Below are 16,747 nucleotides of genomic sequence, written 5' to 3' on the forward strand. Positions count from 1 at the left end.
CACTTGATCACTGTAGACAGCATGTCTGTCACTAGCTGTGCCTCCTGTTCCGTGCAGCTTGCTAACGCCGTCAAACTTGGAGATCCACTCTTGCTCCTGCTTCTGCTCCTGCTTCTGCTCCTGCTCAGTGTATTCCTTCTGATTGTTGTCTTCTTAAGTTGGCTGGAAAGAGGACAACAAGGAGAATTAAAGTGCCTTGTCAAATGATACGAGAATGCCATGAACCACAGGGTCTCTAGAAAGAAGCCAACAAGATTTTTGTCCTGTGGCTCAGTTTGTTAAATTTCCCCACAATCCACAGCAGTGGATTGGAAGGAATCAGATTCACACACTGCTTTTCTCAATTCCAACATACAAATGTTAAGAAAAACAACATGTAAAGCAGCTTTCGTAAGAGTGAGATTTACGCAAGATTCACAATTTCCTTATGCACTGGGTTGTATTCAACTAAGTCCTACCTAGAGTAGATGGTGTAGACCAGTTGAAATTAATATGCTGGTCATGTTGTAAAGCAAGCTTCCCCTGAACTGAACTTGTGATTTTATTATTTTAACTTTTTAATTTTTTAAATTATTTGTGTTATTGTATATTTTAATAAAGGAAGTTTTAGTGTCCTCTCTTTTAACTATGGATTGATATTATAGTTGTAAACCACTTAGAAGCCATCATGACATATCAGTATTACAGTACAGTGGTAACTCGGGTTAAGAACTTAATTCGTTCCGGAGGTCCGTTCTTAACCTGAAGCACCACGTTAGCTAATGGGGCCTCCTGCTGCCGCCGCGCGATTTCTGTTCTCATCCTGAAGCAAAGTTCTTAAGCCGAGGTACTATTTCTGGGTTAGCGGAGTCTGTAACCTGAAGCATATGTAACCTGAAGCATATGTAACCCGAGGTACCACTGTATATAAATTAATAATAATAATAATGTCCATTAACTTCACCAGGTCTACTCTGAGTAAGACCAGCACTGAATACCACCCATTGCTTTTTGAAGAAACCGTTTTGGATGCCTGTAACAAACAGCATCTCATTTATTTGTCTTGTAGGAGAATATACAGAGAAGCAACATCTCCCCTGGGGACCTGAGGACAGGGCAAGGCCTTACCGGAAAAGGAAGTGCTGGGTCAGGTCATTAGGGAAGTTGACCAGGTAGTCATCAGTTGAGTGTGACCTAGCTGTAACCCCCAAGTGCATGAGGAAGGGCTTGGGGGGCTCCGGCTTCACCCACAACCTGCTGGCATCTTTGTTCCTCGTGAGCTTCCTCTGGCTGCGGCTGGCAGGAGGGTTAGGCACATGGATGTTCCTAATGGGTGGAAGAGTCTGTTGGGGTAGATTTTAAAAGGCACTCTTTAATGAGTGGGTTGGAGCCCTCCAAAGCCAACCACCACTATGTATTTTGTGTTCTCATTTTGTATTTGTATGTTGTAAACCACCCTGTCTTTTTGGATGAAGGGCAATATACCCTTAATTAAATAACAACCACCACCACCAGAACAAATCTGCTTAAAAGAGAGGTTGGGGTTTCTCTCTATTTTATATACACAGTTCCAATTTTTAGCCTTCATCTTGGTTCTCCCATGAATTAGGCTGTGCATAGGCCGCTCTCTCAAACACAAATGTGTGGAGAAAAGAATGGACTATATATAAAAAAATACAGTAATTACTCAGAACCTTCACCGCACCATTCTTAAGGGCTCAGTACTGGACTTAGAAGTGCCCTCAAGCTAAGAACCTGCTCCTTCAGCAAAATTGTGATTCCCGTCCAAGCACCACTTAACACACACACACACACACACACACACACACACACACACGTATATATTCTGATTTTTTTTTCTGTGCTGCTATATCACAAAATATCAAGGTAGTATATACTGCTCAAACATAAAACATCATTTAAATATGAAAATAAAAATTCAAGAATACAGATAATCAGTAAGGCTAATCAAAATTAAACGGCTCCAAAGGTCTGTTGGCCCAATTAGTCTTCAAGAGGCCTCTGAAAGTCAAAAGCAAGGATGCTTGCAAAATCACTGCTGAAACACAGTTCCACAGCATGGGACAGGCAACTTCTCTGGACAGAAGAACCACCCCAACACCCTTATCCAGCCCATTACCAAAGTCAGGCACTGGTTTACCATGCAGAGAAACAGAACTATGTGTCCTCAGCATATTGATGACAACACACTCCAAAACACCAGATGACCCTTCTCGGTAGTTGCTGTGTCCAGGAAGCCTGCTTGCCACATTGTGGTTAGACTATATGACTATTCCTTTCTTAAGGAAAACTGATTCTGTAGGCTGGAAGCTGAAGCTGTTTTTGCACAGCACTGATTGGCTGGTAGTGGTAACTTTTGATCCCATACCTCCCCAGAGCAGTTTTGCAAATTAAACCACCACCGCCCCACACACAAACAATACATTTTTTTAAAAAAAAATGTGAAGAGATTTTGGATCACATCAACATTTAAGTAGTACTTCAGTAAACATTTTTAAAAGGCAGGCAGCTCACCTAAACCACTGGGGAGCAGGGAGTAATGGGACACAACTACAAAATCAGTATTTAAAATGGACTATGCAGTGTAGTGGAAAGGCAGACAGAAATCTGACACATACATCAAAATGTTGGAGACTAGCTCTTGTTTTTAGATAATCCATATGCCCCCAAAATGCATTTTTCCTGATCATCATACTGGATTGCTACCCACCCTGCAGCAAAGCATTTTCAAATAATACAGAAAAGCTGTACAGTCAAAACAGACCCAACAAATGCTTTGATAGCAACACACAATTATTCTGTGTGTGTGGGCACTTCCATTCTGTCACCAAAATGCCAAATTCTTAATCAAGCATCCTAGCTCTGAAATAAGAGCCCTGTTGGTTCACTGCCCTATCAGTCACCCTCAGAAATCTCAACATATTCCACTTCAGAGAAGGTAACAGTCAACTTATTACCTTGTATTTCCGGATCACTGGATGTGTGGCAGAAAGCTTTGCTGGCGCCAAGTTTGAAGCCCCCTAAACAAAGGGAAGAAAATCATAGTAAACAACCATGATGCTGTTACACAATGACATAAAGTAAGGTACTCAATGGTGCAAAGTAAAGTATATGCAAATGTTTATAACAAAGCCCTGGCAATTTTGTTTGTTACTGTAAAAGAGCCAAAGGAAGGTGCAGTTTTGAGCAGAGGGGAGCAACAGTCAATGGAGCAGGGGCTTAACCCTTTCTGTACCAGCCATTTCCCCCCTCAAACTGCTTTGCCCCATGTGAGGTTCTAGATGGATAATCTGGAACAACATAGGGGGAAATTCTTCCTTCCTTCCTTCCTTCCTTCCTTCCTTCCTTCCTTCCTTCCTTCCTTCCTTCCCTCCCTAATGCAATTTGCAAACAGAATGAAAATACAGAGTTAAAAACATAGCAATCACAACAATGTGTGTAAGAGATTTCGAGGAAATTGCCTACAGAGAAAAGGTTCAAAACTCTTTTCTCCCTTGCTCCTCTTCTGCTCACAACAACAGCCTCCTGAGATTCCTCTGCATTTTTGAAAAGGCATATAGCTGTGCTTCATAACATGCCTTTTCATATAACATGTACAAGTACACTAGTCAGGGAGCTGTAATTGGCTGCAGCTGCCTGCTGAGTGTATCCTAACCAAAAATCCAAGTTTGCCTTCACGTAACTTGTGAAATGGCCTTGAATTTGTGTGCTGAATGGCAGGAATTTAGTAAACTTCTGTGAAAATCTGCCAACTCGTGACACGGTTTGCATAAAACTGCAGAACAGTTATGAAACTGGTCCCCCTCCTTTTTTCTGTTCCCTTAATGTGCTCCATCTAAAAGGCACCTCCAGAATGTCAGTATTTTGTGGGAGGGAATCAAGTGCATAGCATAGCAGAATGTTAGGTTTGTGCCATTAAAGTGGATGAAAGCAACACATCCACTTAACAAACCCCTAACAGGAGCACATATAAACACCCTGCAAGCAAATAAGGATGAATGCTCAACAAACAGGTGGTCTGGAGGGGCCCTAAACATCCTGGCTTTATTTTCAACATGCAAATTAGCATATGTAGATAGATGAGGACAGGTGCCAATGCAGGAATCCTGACAAGTGTTATCATCAGAAGAGGAAATTTGCAGAGCATTGTATCTGACATGAATGCAAAGAAGATGAGTTTTTATGAGTGTGAAGCAGGCAGATCTAATGCAGGGGGACAATTCGCCTGGAATTTCTCCTGTGCAAGTTTCACTGAAATGAACAGTCGTTAATTAGGTTTGTGTGGGAGAACTTCCTAGAGGCTTGTGTCCTGGGTTAATTAATTTGAGGAGGATGCCACTTGGATTTTCCACCTCAAGTGCTGCAATGTCTTGGGCTTGCCCCACAGAAAGCAGCTCAGTTGCTAATAGGTTCTTAATATCACTTTTGTCTCCCCCCGATTTACATTTGGAAACTATATGTGGGAAAGCAACCAGAAGATGGCTGAAAGTACATATTTGTAAAGTCTGAATACTCAAATAGCTTTCTCAATTGTGGGACTCAAGTCTCATTTGTGCCTGATCAGTCGACCACTACAAAGATGCATATCTTCACTTAAGTCACTTTTTGCCCTACATGTGCTTGCAAAACACCAATAGAATCATGAGATGCAGGTGTCACTTTGAAGAGAAAACCCATCCAAAGCAGCTGTACTGTTCTTTTTTCAGTGCTAAAATCTCCCTCTCAGGAAGGCCAGCTTACCACTGGAAACTGTTTTAGGTTCTTCTGTGTATCCAGGTCTTTCTCTGTGATGGTGAACTCCACAGCCTGGCGTGCCTTCTCAGCTTCCCATTCTTGCAGCTCTTTCTCATACTGATCGAGTGGGTGCTGGGTAAAAATCTACAGGGAACAAACCTATGATTAACTCAGCATTCTGCAAGTTTGCACTCCTGCTACCTCAGTACGCTAAGACGATGAAAAACTTGCTCTGCCTATAGACATATGTCTTGTAAGTATGAATTTCCAACAAAACTCTGACTTTACTTTCTGACCTTATACACCAAATGTGTGGAAACAATAACTTGTCCAACCAATCAAAGCAAAGGGTTAACCGGGATCTCAAAAACCTCCCACCAACATCTCAGTAAGATTTAGAATTAACACACAATCAAAGAGGGAACAAGGTGGTTGCAGAGCAGCAACTACAAGTGTTTGGACCAAAGACGAACCTCAACTGCAGCACTCTGAGAAATTATGAGGGGGGAAATTGAGCCATGCCTGTTCAATGGTATCCTCGTTTGTTGCATGTATTTGTCACCTCATGCCATAAGTTTCTTGGTGATATGCAACAGTGGTACTATAGGAGTAGGTAATGTAATTGGAGTTGAGTATATTTCAGTATACGCGGGTGGCGCTGTGGGTTAAACCACAGAGCCTAGGACTTGCTGATAAGAAGGTCGGCGGTTCGAATCTCGGTGACGGGATGAGCTCCCGTTGCTCATTCCCTGCTCCGGCCAACCTAGCAGTTCGAAAGCACGTCAAAGTGCAAGTAGATAAATAGGTACCGCTCCGGCGGAAAGGTAAACGGCGTTTCTGTGCGCTGCTCTGGTTCGCCAGAAGCGGCTTAGTCATGCTGGCCACATGACCCGGAAGCTGTACGCCGGCTCCCTCAGCCAATAAAGCGAGATGAGCGCCGCAACCCCAGAGTCGGTCACGACTGTACCTAATGGTCAGGGGTCCCTTTACCTTATATTTCAGTAATCTAGCAACATCCTTGGGTTTTGGTGTTCAAAGAAGTGATGATCTAAAGTACACACTAATCCTCACCTCACATATCAAATCTATGTTGTAGAAGCACGGAATTTCACCAGCATACAGTGTGAGAACCAATGAGACGCTCTCCCCAGCCTGCACAACTCCAGTCTCTGGAATAATGTCCATTACCTTGAAACAAAGAAAGTGGTTGTCAGAAGCATTAGCAGTGCATAATGGATCCCCACCAGAATGTTTTCAGGCCTATGGCTTCTAACCATTAGGAAAGGAGGGTATGTGGCTTTCAGTACTCCAGCATCACAGTGGGAGAGGCCACAACACTGCCAAAGGGGACCAAGAGCAATCAGACAGATGAAGCTCACCACCATGGAATTGGAAGTCCCAGTGTGCCAAGAAAAAACAATGGCCTCATTCTCGGAGGCATTGTTGAGAAAAAAGAGTCGGCTGCATTTACTGTAGACTGGGATGTTGCCAAAACAAATCCGGGGATGAGATAAGTACACCGTCTGCAAAGAGAATAAACAGAGGGTGATCCCCTATTCTAACAAGATGGGATCTCTTGTCTCCCCCTTCCCCACCCACCCCTCCCCATGAAAGGAAGCTAGCACAGTGCTACCAGTGACAGACATTTAAGCAGCACTATATGCATGAAACATGTCTAAAAAAATACAGATTAATGGTAGCAGCCTGTTTCACAAAACTCTCAGCTACAGATGTGATCCAATTACAACAATGCTTTCCTAGTAGGAGGCATCCGTATGGGAGGATTGTGAAAAGACTCCTAGTGTAACTGAAGCAAAGGGTTAACCAGGATCTCAAAAACCTCCCACCAACATCTCAGTAAGATTTAGAATTCTTAGTTAACACACAAATATAGGTCAAAACCCCAGTACTTCAAGGGGACAACCTTCTGTGCTCATCCAGTTCTCCCCGCTCTCCCAGTTCTTTTCTACCCAAAAGGGAAGGAGAAAAGCATGGTTGTAGCAACACATGCCACCTCTGCCCCACTTCCTGCTTTGGCCAAAAAGAGATGGCTCTACTCATCCATCACTACCACTGCATCCATAATGAATATATTTTCAGAGAAAGCTTAAGCCTCACTGGAGAAAGAGCATGTGAGCCTTCAAATAATGTTTCAGGTGTCACATGCAGAACCTCCCTACTGTTGAATATATAATGGATCATACTATATAGCCACATTAGACTGATTTCACCTGTTTCAACATTGGTAAAAGGCTCTACATGGTAAGGCCTCTGCACCAGAGTTATAAAATTTATAAGCAGCAATTGTGGAGATTGGTTGGGCAGCATGCTATATCGCTGCATCAGTGCTGCACCCTGCTGCAGCTGCTGGCTCTGGCATTTGAACTCTATCATGCAATCCCAATCAACCCCTGTGGCTTCCATTTACAAATGTTGCAGCAGTGGCATGAATCTTTCAATAATACTGAATTGTTTGGTTTTTGCAGTAATCACACTTGCAAAATCTGAAGCTGGCCATAGAATTCTACCAAAGGAGCATCATGTGTCATCCCAAAGATGACTGAACAAGCAGCATTCAATTCTCAAAAAGCAATGATTCATTTGCAAGTTACTTTCTAGCAGTGGTCAACAATCAGGGTTTTGCAAAGCCTATCGCTACTCATCCTTACTTGTGGGCATATCACATTTGATCAAGCAGGCTAACATTTTAAAACAAAGCAAATCAAACAGAACCAGAAAATTAATAAGAAATCACAAACAAAATAGGCCACAGAAGTGGAAATAAAATAGCATTACTGAGGCTCTTGTAATCTGAATGCATGTTGGCAAGACAACAGCACAGGGCAAATTGAACAGATGGTTTATCCATTAAAAAACTGCTGGTTCATATCACAACATAAAGAAGTTCTTCAAAACATGCAAACCCAGAAACATCTGCAGTATGATAGGAGACTACTATTGCATGCCTGGTTCTTGAAGAAAAAACAACACTGATTTTGTGGTTCGTGGACCACAAGTTGCATAGGCCTGGTTTAAATTAACCAATTGCACAAAGATAGCCATTGCTGTTTGGGTGAGAGGAGGATCACACAACACATTATTCAAGAGGAAACAGGACTACACAGAGAAATATAGCTCTTGTGGTGCCAAGGGCTCATACAATTTGAAATATCTGTTCTACGCCCTCCAACGTTCTTCCATGCTAGAAGCACACCATCCTTTGATACTTACCAGGCCAGGCACTGGTAATTTGGCAGAACCTGGTGTTGTCGCAGCACAAACCACTTTGTCGAATTGTGCTGATTCACCCATAACGTGTGGATCGAAGCCTATGCCTTGGAAGGTAATCAGAGCAGAGTCCCCTTCAAGGATATGGATAGGTACCTCTACCTAGGCAGAAAAACGAAACACAAAGCTGTGACTGAAAGGGCTCTGGTTTTACTCTGGTGTTCAATAAGAGTCAAAAACAGCTTTGTTGGAGTACAGCAGCTATCTTGCGAGTTAAATCAGGGAAAGGATGTTCATGTCAGAGCCCAAGGGGGTTAGCAAAGCAAGGAGAGACAGAAGCAAAATAGGCCTGTTACCTTTTGCTGGGAAATGTTCCAATCAGATTTCAGTCGGTAGTTCAAATCTAAAAACAGAGCTCATAAGGCTCACAATCTCTGTCCTAGGAAGGCAAGTGTGCTTTTTACATGCTCAATGATACTCTTTTCTATTATTTTACACATGCCAAAGATGACCGCTGAAACAGATTCTGGATTGAATTCTGCAAATTAAGCCCTGGTTGTGCATGGTTCAGAGCCATTTTAATCAATTTTAGTGTTTTTGATAAGCCACTGTGCACACAAACCAAGAGTTTCTCCCCACTTTTAGGGCTTTCCTGCACCATTGTGGCCTTGGGCAATGACTGCCCAGTTGTTTCTCATTTGTTAATCTCCATTTATCTTTCTGCAAGGCTGTGTTTCTTTGCAGCTATGTTTTTCCAGCTGTCACGATGCAGTCTTTTGTAACTAATGAAAATATGAGAATAATTGTCACAGACAGTATGCTTGTTACTGCTGTAATTGTATAGAACGTGGTTGTGTGGATTTTAGTCCACTCACTAGATTTTGCCTGAGGCATAACCAGTGGTGTATAGCCCAGCTCTTCCTTCCCGTACTCCCCAATTTGTACATTTTAAAAAGGGTTTGTTGTATAATTCTCCAGTGGAGAATTATATCAGAAACAGAAACAGGAGCAGAAATTGCCACAATTCCCATGTTCGCCCAAGGTAAGGAATGAAAGTCAAGGAGGTGGATACAAATGGCCCGACGAGTGTTGGTTCCTCCGACACCAGGAGGGGGCGCTGGTGTGTGAGCACCTGCTTCATGGCCCCTCCACCCACACCCAGGGCCATGGCCATGGCCCTTCTGGCAGCCCTGATTAAAAGTGTGTTGGGAAGCATATCCTGCAAAGGCTAAAATGCACCTTGAGCTTGTTTTGGCTGACTGTGCATAAAAAGCTCTCATTCTTAGGAATTCACACTGTAATGCAGCTTTGGGGCAGCAATGGGGGCTGAAAGTTGGAAGGACCAAGAGGCAGCTGCCCCAGCAGGAGTTATGCCGCAATGAACAATATGGGAATGTATTAGAACTCTTGTGAATAAGGGCAGTCAAAGAAGAAAGTTCTAATCAGCTAGGTAGGAAAGCTATGAGACACAAATTCCCAAAGGAAAGTGCTTGTTCTTAAAGGTGCCAGCCTCACCGAATACATTTTGGCTTCCAATGGTGAAAAGATCCATTCCGTGTGTGCTGTCAAGCCTGGACCAATCTCTCCTCTTGGATTCAGGCAGACAAACACCGCATGCTGGTAATTCTCTTCCTGTACTTTCATCAGAGCATCCACTTGGATTTCATACATTGCAGTTGTGGCACCTCCATTGTACAGTTCATAGATCTGCAAGAAGAGAGGGGAAAGACTGGTCAGCACTGGCTTTCAAGATGCTCACATGGTCTGGTGTGGCTTCTTCTGGGTCTTCTACTATGTAGTCCCTATTAGAGGAAACCTAAGCCTGGCAGCTACAATCTTAAGTGTTATTCCTTAGCAGAATTCCAAAGTTCTATATCAATCTGTGACAGCTAACCAGCCAGCAGTATTTTCTCAGAATGCTTGGAACAGTTCAGGAAACAATATGAGAGAAGGATTCTCTTTGAGGTATTTTATTTACATCATTCTCTGCTAAGTAGCAAATGAAATGGACTAGATGAAATCAGGATGAAGAAGGTTCTCCCACAATATGTATGCAAGAGACTGGATCAATCAATGTGTGATAAATGAACATGTAGCGCCACTTTTTCCTTATGTGGACTGTTGAGTGCAGTCTAACTGCTGGGCACAAAGGAAAATTAAATGCAGGCGCAGAGGGGGATTTATAGAGAAGTATCAACAGGGGAAAAGTGGGGTCCTGAACCCTTGTGTTAAGTGATTCTCCCATGCAAATGCTCCTCCAGCAGTTCTCCACCCCCTGTCAGACATTCCAGTCTCTGGGCTCATCCACACTTCCACTTCCACTTCCAGAAAGCATGGGCCATAGTGGTTTTCAGCTTGTCTTGTGCCTGTCAGACCCGGAGGGTCTGAGCAGTTTTCTGTTTGCCCCGCCACTGTCTGTGGGAAACCCCCTTCCTTAGCGCTGAATCGGAGCAAATATCAATACACAGAAAACCCGATTGACGTTTGCTCTGATTCAGTGCTAAATAGCAGGTTTAACAGGAGAAAGCAGTGGGACAAGCGGAACTCTGGATGAACCCTCTGCAGGAAATGAATTAAATAGCATGGAGAGCTGCTGAAAAGGACAACTGGTGACCAGTCCTCCCCTGCAAATGTCCTTATGCCTGCATTGGCATTAAAAAAGCACTAGAAAACCATGCTCACTCTATAGTTTGTAACATCACTCTCGCCCAAAGCATGACGTTTCTTCTGCCACCTATCACCCTGTTACTTCTTTTTTTTCCTTTTACTTTTTAATTTGTTTGCACATTTTTCATTTACAGTCAGTTATAATTATTCCAGTTACATACATCATCTCCTAACTCTTCTCATCTGGACTTCCCAACCTATCTTTCCTTGACATCCTAACCCAGTCTCTTTGGTTTGCTGCAACTGCTAAAGCTTTCCAATCCTTCCCCCTCCTTTCACTCTTTGTTGTGTTTTCCGGTGTTCATATATTTAACCCTACTTGTAAATTTATATTTATACTGCTTCTTTTTAAATACTCCTAGTTGTTTCCACTCGCTTAGTACTGTTTTTCTCTTTGTATTTCTTATTTTGGCCATCATCATGGCGAATTCTACATATTCTATTAGTTTAAGCAACCACTGGTCTTTGTTCAGGATTTTCCTCTTCTTACACATTTTAGCATATAGTAACCTTGCTGCTGCTGTTGCATAAAGGAAGAGGTTTTTTACTTGATCTGGAATTTCCTGTCCTATTTTAGCTAACAGGAATGCTTCTGGCTTCTTGGGAAAGGAATGTTTAAGCATCTTCTTCAGTTCTTAGTAAATCATTCCCCAGAATTTTGTTTTGCAAATTCGCATTACCACCACGTGTGGATTAACGATCCCTCCTTGTCTAAACATTTCCAACATAAGTTGGAGCCTCTTTTATACATTTTAACCAGTTTGCTGGGCGTTAAATGCCATCTGAAGATCATTTTTTAGGTGTTTTCCCTAATTGTGTAACAGGCTGAGAAATTTATTGTGTTTTTCCATAATGTTTTCCATGCTGATAATTCTATACTAGGTAAAGGTAAAGGACCTCTGGACGGTTAAGTCCAGTCAATGGGGTGCAGCGCTCATCTTGCTTTCAGGCTGAGGGAGCCAGCATTTGTCTGCAGACAGCTTTCCAGGTCATGTGGCCAACATGACTGAACCACTTCTAGCACAACGGAACACTGTGACGGAGGCCAGAGCGCACAGAAACACTGTTTATCTTTAATTCTATACTGTTCCTTCTCTTGGGAGGTACCTGCCCATACAGATCTGGACCTTTGAATGTTCTTTTCTCCTCATTGCTTTACAACATTCTTTTGGGAGGGTGGTGGGGGGAAAAGACTTTTGATGCCTCACCTGTTTAGGAGGTTCATAGGTGCCAATAGCAATAGGAGTGAACATATGCTTGGTTGAAGTGAAGTGAATGTATCGGTGCTCCATTTGCAGGGTCACACCAATAAAGTTCAGCTGCAGATGCAAAATAATTGTAGGGATGGGGGGAGGAATAGACTTAGTTTGTACCATGCAGATCACAAACACACGGATTACAAAAGCAGAAGACACCTTGCACTTGCTTCACTCAGAGGGGCCATGCAGAGGAAAGTGTAACAGTATGAATGAAGGGTCTTTCACTCTTACCCTTCGAAGATAGTTGAAGCAGTATGACTACAGGGAATAGCTTGGCAGCATTGTCAGGAATTCTCCTCTTTAACTCTCCCACTGAAGAGGTTTAGGGCAGTGTTTCCCAACCGGTGTTCCGCGGCACACTAGTGTGCCGCGAGACGTTGCCTGGTGTGCCGTGGGAGGGAGGCGGGCGAGGCGAGAGGCGAGAGGATCGGGCGCGGCGGAGGCCAGCCCCGCGCTTGGAGAGGACGCAGCAGCCGTCGCCAAACCCGATCCTCCTCCTCCTGCTCCGCCGCCGTCCTCTGGCTCTCGGCCGGGAGGAGCCTGCGGCGACGGGGCGGGCGCCGAAGTTGGCAGAAGTTGGCGCGCCTCCTCGGCAGCGCCTTCGTCCTCCTCCTCCTGCCTCTGCTCTCCTCCGGCGGCGGGGGCGCGCCGCCGCCGGATCCGCGCGCAGCCTCTCGCCTCTGCCTCTCGCCGCGCCGGCCCAGCCAGTCAGCCAGCCGAGGGCGGGCGCGCTCTCGCTCCTCGCTCGCTCTTTCCGTGGCCGTGCCCGGCGCCAGCCCCGCGGGAAGACGCTGCGACAGGCGGCCTGTGTCGCGAGGGGCGGAGCCCAGGGGAAAGGACCGCCCAGCAGGCGCGGCTGAGGCGCGCATGCGTGGCTGGGGGGGGTGCGCGCCCTCTGCTCTCTGCCTCTCTCCCCCTCCCCCCTCTGGACCCCGCGCGCGAGGCTCTCCGGGGGCGGGAAAAGGGTTTCCCTCAGGCGGAAGGCCCCGTGGGAGCCGGGAGGGGGGCAGCCGCTGCTCTGGCTCCCCCCCGCCCCGAACCGGCTCTTCCTTTCGGTTCTGGCGGGGAGCGCGCTCTCCCCCCCCCTTGCGCTCCGCTTTCCCCTCAGAAGAGCCCCCTGCTCCCCGTAATCGAGGGTGATCGTGCCCAGGGGCTCGCCAGATCCCCCTCCGGCCGTCTCTTAGTCCCCACACGATCCCAGGAGCGCGACGTGGAAGTGTGTGGACACCCGCAAAGGTCAGGGATGCTTCTCAAACCGCCAAGAGGCAAAGCCAACGTCCCTCTCACCTGGCCCAGGAGTCCCAGATGCGCCAGTTCTCAACAACAAATGCATCGAACAGGGTGTGCAACCCAAGTGAATCACTATTTTAAGCCATTGGGGGGGGGGGGAGATGCAACCCATTCTTAAATCTTTCCTACTGAAAATGACCTAAAAGTGTTACATTTGGACGGATCACCCCCATAACTAATGTTGCATCATCTCACTATTTGCAGCAAGCATATACATTCTTTTCCACGGTTAACTTTTGTATACCTCAGAGCACCAAAGTTTATTTCCTAATTGCTTACTGATCTGCTGGTGAAGCAAGTTTTCTCTTGACTCCCCTTTGAACCATCAACATATCCTTTAACATCCTTTTGACACTAATCAATAAGTTACATTTTTTTATCTTTTTTATTTAGCTATAAATGCCAGGCCATCTCTTTTCTCTGCCTGGAGAGGAACAGATAGCTCTTGCCAGAGGTCAGATGTGATGGACTTGAGAGGATTCCCTGCTTTCCACCATTCTGTCTGTCTTGACTGCCCCCCCCCCCCTGTTTCTTTTTCAACTTTCTCTCCAGACTTCCCCTATCAGCATAAAATTAGGCAGAAGAAGCTTGGTTCCCTACCCCTGATCCAGTGCAGGGGGGGGGGGGACGACAAGCAGTTGTAGACAACCTTATTTTAAAAGTTCTCTTCATGTAACTTTAGTACAATTACATCCTCTGTATATCATTTATATCAGAAGTGGGGAGATGATAAATTATGCTGTACCATGCAGCACTAGGGACGCGGGTGGCGCTGTGGGTAAAACCTCAGCACCTAGGGGTTGCCGATCGCATGGTTGGCGGTTCGAATCCCCGCGGCGGGGCAAGCTCCAGTCGTTCAGTCCCAGCTTCTGCCAACCTACCAGTTCGAAAGCACCCTTATGTGCAAGTAGATAAATAGGGACCGTTTCCGTGTGCTGCGCTGCTGCTGGCTCACCAGAGCAGCTTCGTCACGCTGGCCACGTGACTCGGCCGGGAGGAGCCTGCGGCGACGGGGCGGGCGCAGAAGTTGGCGCGCCTCCTCGGCAGCGCCTTCGTCCTCCTCCTCCTGCCTCTGCTCTCCTCCGGCGGCGGGGGCGCGCCGCCCTCCCCGGCCGGGGGGCTCGGCGGGGCCCGCGGGGAAGGAGGCCATGTTCGCGGCGCGCGGGATCGCGGCCCCCCTCGCCCGCCTCCGGCCCGCTCCCCTCCCCCTGCGCGCTGCCCTAGCCGTGCCGGTCTCCTCCCCCTGCGCCGCCGTCCCCTTTCCACATCCTAGGAGCCGCGGTCCGCCTACCGCCCCCGGGCCGCGGCGCGGCTCCCAGCCCGGGCTGGCCTCCGCCTCCTGGGACGCGCGCCCACCCCCGCGGCCCCCCAAACTTCGGAGCAACTCTCCAGACGCTTCTCCCCCGCCTCAGTCTCCCTCCTTTCCACTTCTCTTCCCCCCTTCCTTCCCTCTTTCTTTCTCTTTCTCTCCCACCCGCCTTTCCTTCTATTAACTTTCCTTTCCCCTCCCTTCGTCCTTCCTACTTTTACTCCTGGGTTCCTCCCCCCTTTGCGCAGCCACAAATCAATCTCTCTCTCTTTTTTCCCCTCTCTCTCTTCTTTGCTCAGACGCAAAAAAAGCGCCGCTTTTTGGAAATCCGGACTGCTGTCCCCGCTGAAACGATACTTTAAAAAAGGAAGAACCCACTGGCTCTTATTTCTGTTTAAAGCAGTAGATCCCGAACTCTTTTGGCCCACTGCCCCCTTGGTTCCACATCCCCCAGTGTCCCCTATGCTTACTCTATAGAAAGCATTACAGGGGTTAACGCGGCTCGCTAAGGAAGATATTAATAGAATTCTGCATTTGGGGGGAGACCCTAACAGTCATCTACCATTACCTTCTATGCTGTTACTTTTTTTTTTTTTTTTTTTTTTTTTTTTACATAAGTAAAAAGTGACCTTTCCCCATCTGGCATGGTGGTGTGCCTCGAGATTTTTTTCATGAAACAAGTGTGCCTTTGCCCAAAAAAGGTTGGGAAACACTGGTTTAGGGAACATGCGGTTAAAGAGTTTCTGGCCACCTGGCTGACTAGGATGTGTGCCCCCCAGCCGGGACCCCTGCACTCAGCTGCCCCTCTGGGCAGCCATCAAGACCTGTGCCAGATGGGCAGAGCCAAGAGAGCCCATCCAAGGGCTTTGCACAAAGGCACAGTTAAGCCTTGTGTTTTCACAGCCTGCTCAACAGGCTGGATTTTCAGCTGACAATGGTCCCTGAAGTGGGGCAGCGGGGAAAAGAAAAATAAAGGGTGATGGGAACACAATACTCTCACAGGAAATCTTGGGCACCTAGTGGAGGTTCAGTGGGCCATGAGAAAGGTGCCCACTGGAGCACAAGGTGACTTTGACTCTAACTGACAAGTCGAAGGGGAGAGAGGAAAAAAACAGGGAAGGCAGGCAAAGTTCAGAATTTGAGGACAACCAAATGCAGGAAACACGAGTGGCATAAGGGAAGATGGCATGAAGTAATAAAAGGACTGTGGCTCATGTTTCTGCTTGGGAAGAATGATGTGTCCCACAGCCCTCCACAAAGTTATCTAGTCAGGATGTGAGCCAAAAGTGAGGTCTCTGCGTGAAGGAGGAGGATTCAGAGAGCTGGAAATGAGAGGATGCTTCCTAGAAAAGTGCTTGCTGGAGGGAAAATTCTGCCATCCATGTGGCCTTACTGTGCAGGGAGTATAATAGTAGAAATAAAATATGGCTATGCATGAAGAGCTATAGTTCTAGGACAGATTAAGGTGTGAATACCTGAGGCCTGCGGGGACAGGACAGGATACAAATTTAATTAACAATAACTAGTGCTTTTTTGGGGGGGGGGGGTACTCAAGAGTATGCACTACTGGCATCACTCTTTATTTGTTGTTAAAAAGTGTGGCACTTGCTATAACAACTTCATGGTGAGTATTTTTCTAGAAAAAAGCACTAATAATAATAGTAATACCAAAAGGCATACTTTGTCCCTCCATTCAAGAGAAGGCAGCTTCAGGAAAACAATGTCTCCTACTGCTATACCATTAAAGGAGCCTGACTGGCTCTAGGAAAGGGTTTTGGAAATCCTCACCAGTGAGGACAGTTTCTGAACCTCTCAGCCCAGTATCGTACCAGAATTTCTCGGCCATGGGAGATCTTCAGCAGGACTGGAAGCCGATCAGTGCCAATGAAATCGTGTCTGGCGGGGGGAAACAAAAAACCAGTATCAGAAACACACGTAGATGAAATCGTTCCAGACTTTTAAGCAGGAGAATCCTGCCTCAAACAGCTGATTAGCGACAATACATTTACCTGCTGAACTGTTGCATAAAGAGCCAGAAGGACAGATATGTCTGGACAGATACGTTCACCTAGAAATGCCTTGTTTTCTACAAACTCAGGGCACTGAAAAATTGGGCTTTGGAGGAAATAGAATCCATGCAGCTGTTGGCTTTTTCATGGTGCAAGGCTATGTTAATGAGGGTGACTTTTTCTGCCTGGGTGTCACACTTCAGACAACCTTGATAATGCCCAAGGACAGAAGATGGCATACTCAAGGGGCC

The 16,747-nt window shown here is 46.2% G+C and overlaps 1 protein-coding gene across 2 annotated transcripts in view; it reads right to left on the reverse strand.

Moving 5' to 3' along the window:
• The window catches only part of CFAP65 (cilia and flagella associated protein 65), a 43,030-nt gene that overhangs the window by 4,243 nt on the left and 22,040 nt on the right, over positions 1–16,747 (reverse strand). For both annotated transcript variants that reach the window (XM_081201413.1, XM_081201412.1), the window contains 10 exons: positions 16,317–16,383; positions 11,838–11,948; positions 9,478–9,669; positions 7,966–8,124; positions 6,114–6,257; positions 5,806–5,922; positions 4,741–4,878; positions 2,958–3,020; positions 1,108–1,322; positions 4–162 (listed from right to left, as the gene is read on the reverse strand). In XM_081201413.1, the coding sequence (XP_081057539.1) occupies positions 4–162; positions 1,108–1,322; positions 2,958–3,020; positions 4,741–4,878; positions 5,806–5,922; positions 6,114–6,257; positions 7,966–8,124; positions 9,478–9,669; positions 11,838–11,948; positions 16,317–16,383 (1,365 nt within the window). The remainder of the gene's footprint in view (positions 1–3; positions 163–1,107; positions 1,323–2,957; positions 3,021–4,740; positions 4,879–5,805; positions 5,923–6,113; positions 6,258–7,965; positions 8,125–9,477; positions 9,670–11,837; positions 11,949–16,316; positions 16,384–16,747) is intronic.

The sequence above is a fragment of the Podarcis bocagei genome, assembly GCF_964188305.1.
Source record: "Podarcis bocagei genome assembly, chromosome: 1".
Taxonomy (NCBI): domain Eukaryota; kingdom Metazoa; phylum Chordata; class Lepidosauria; order Squamata; family Lacertidae; genus Podarcis; species Podarcis bocagei.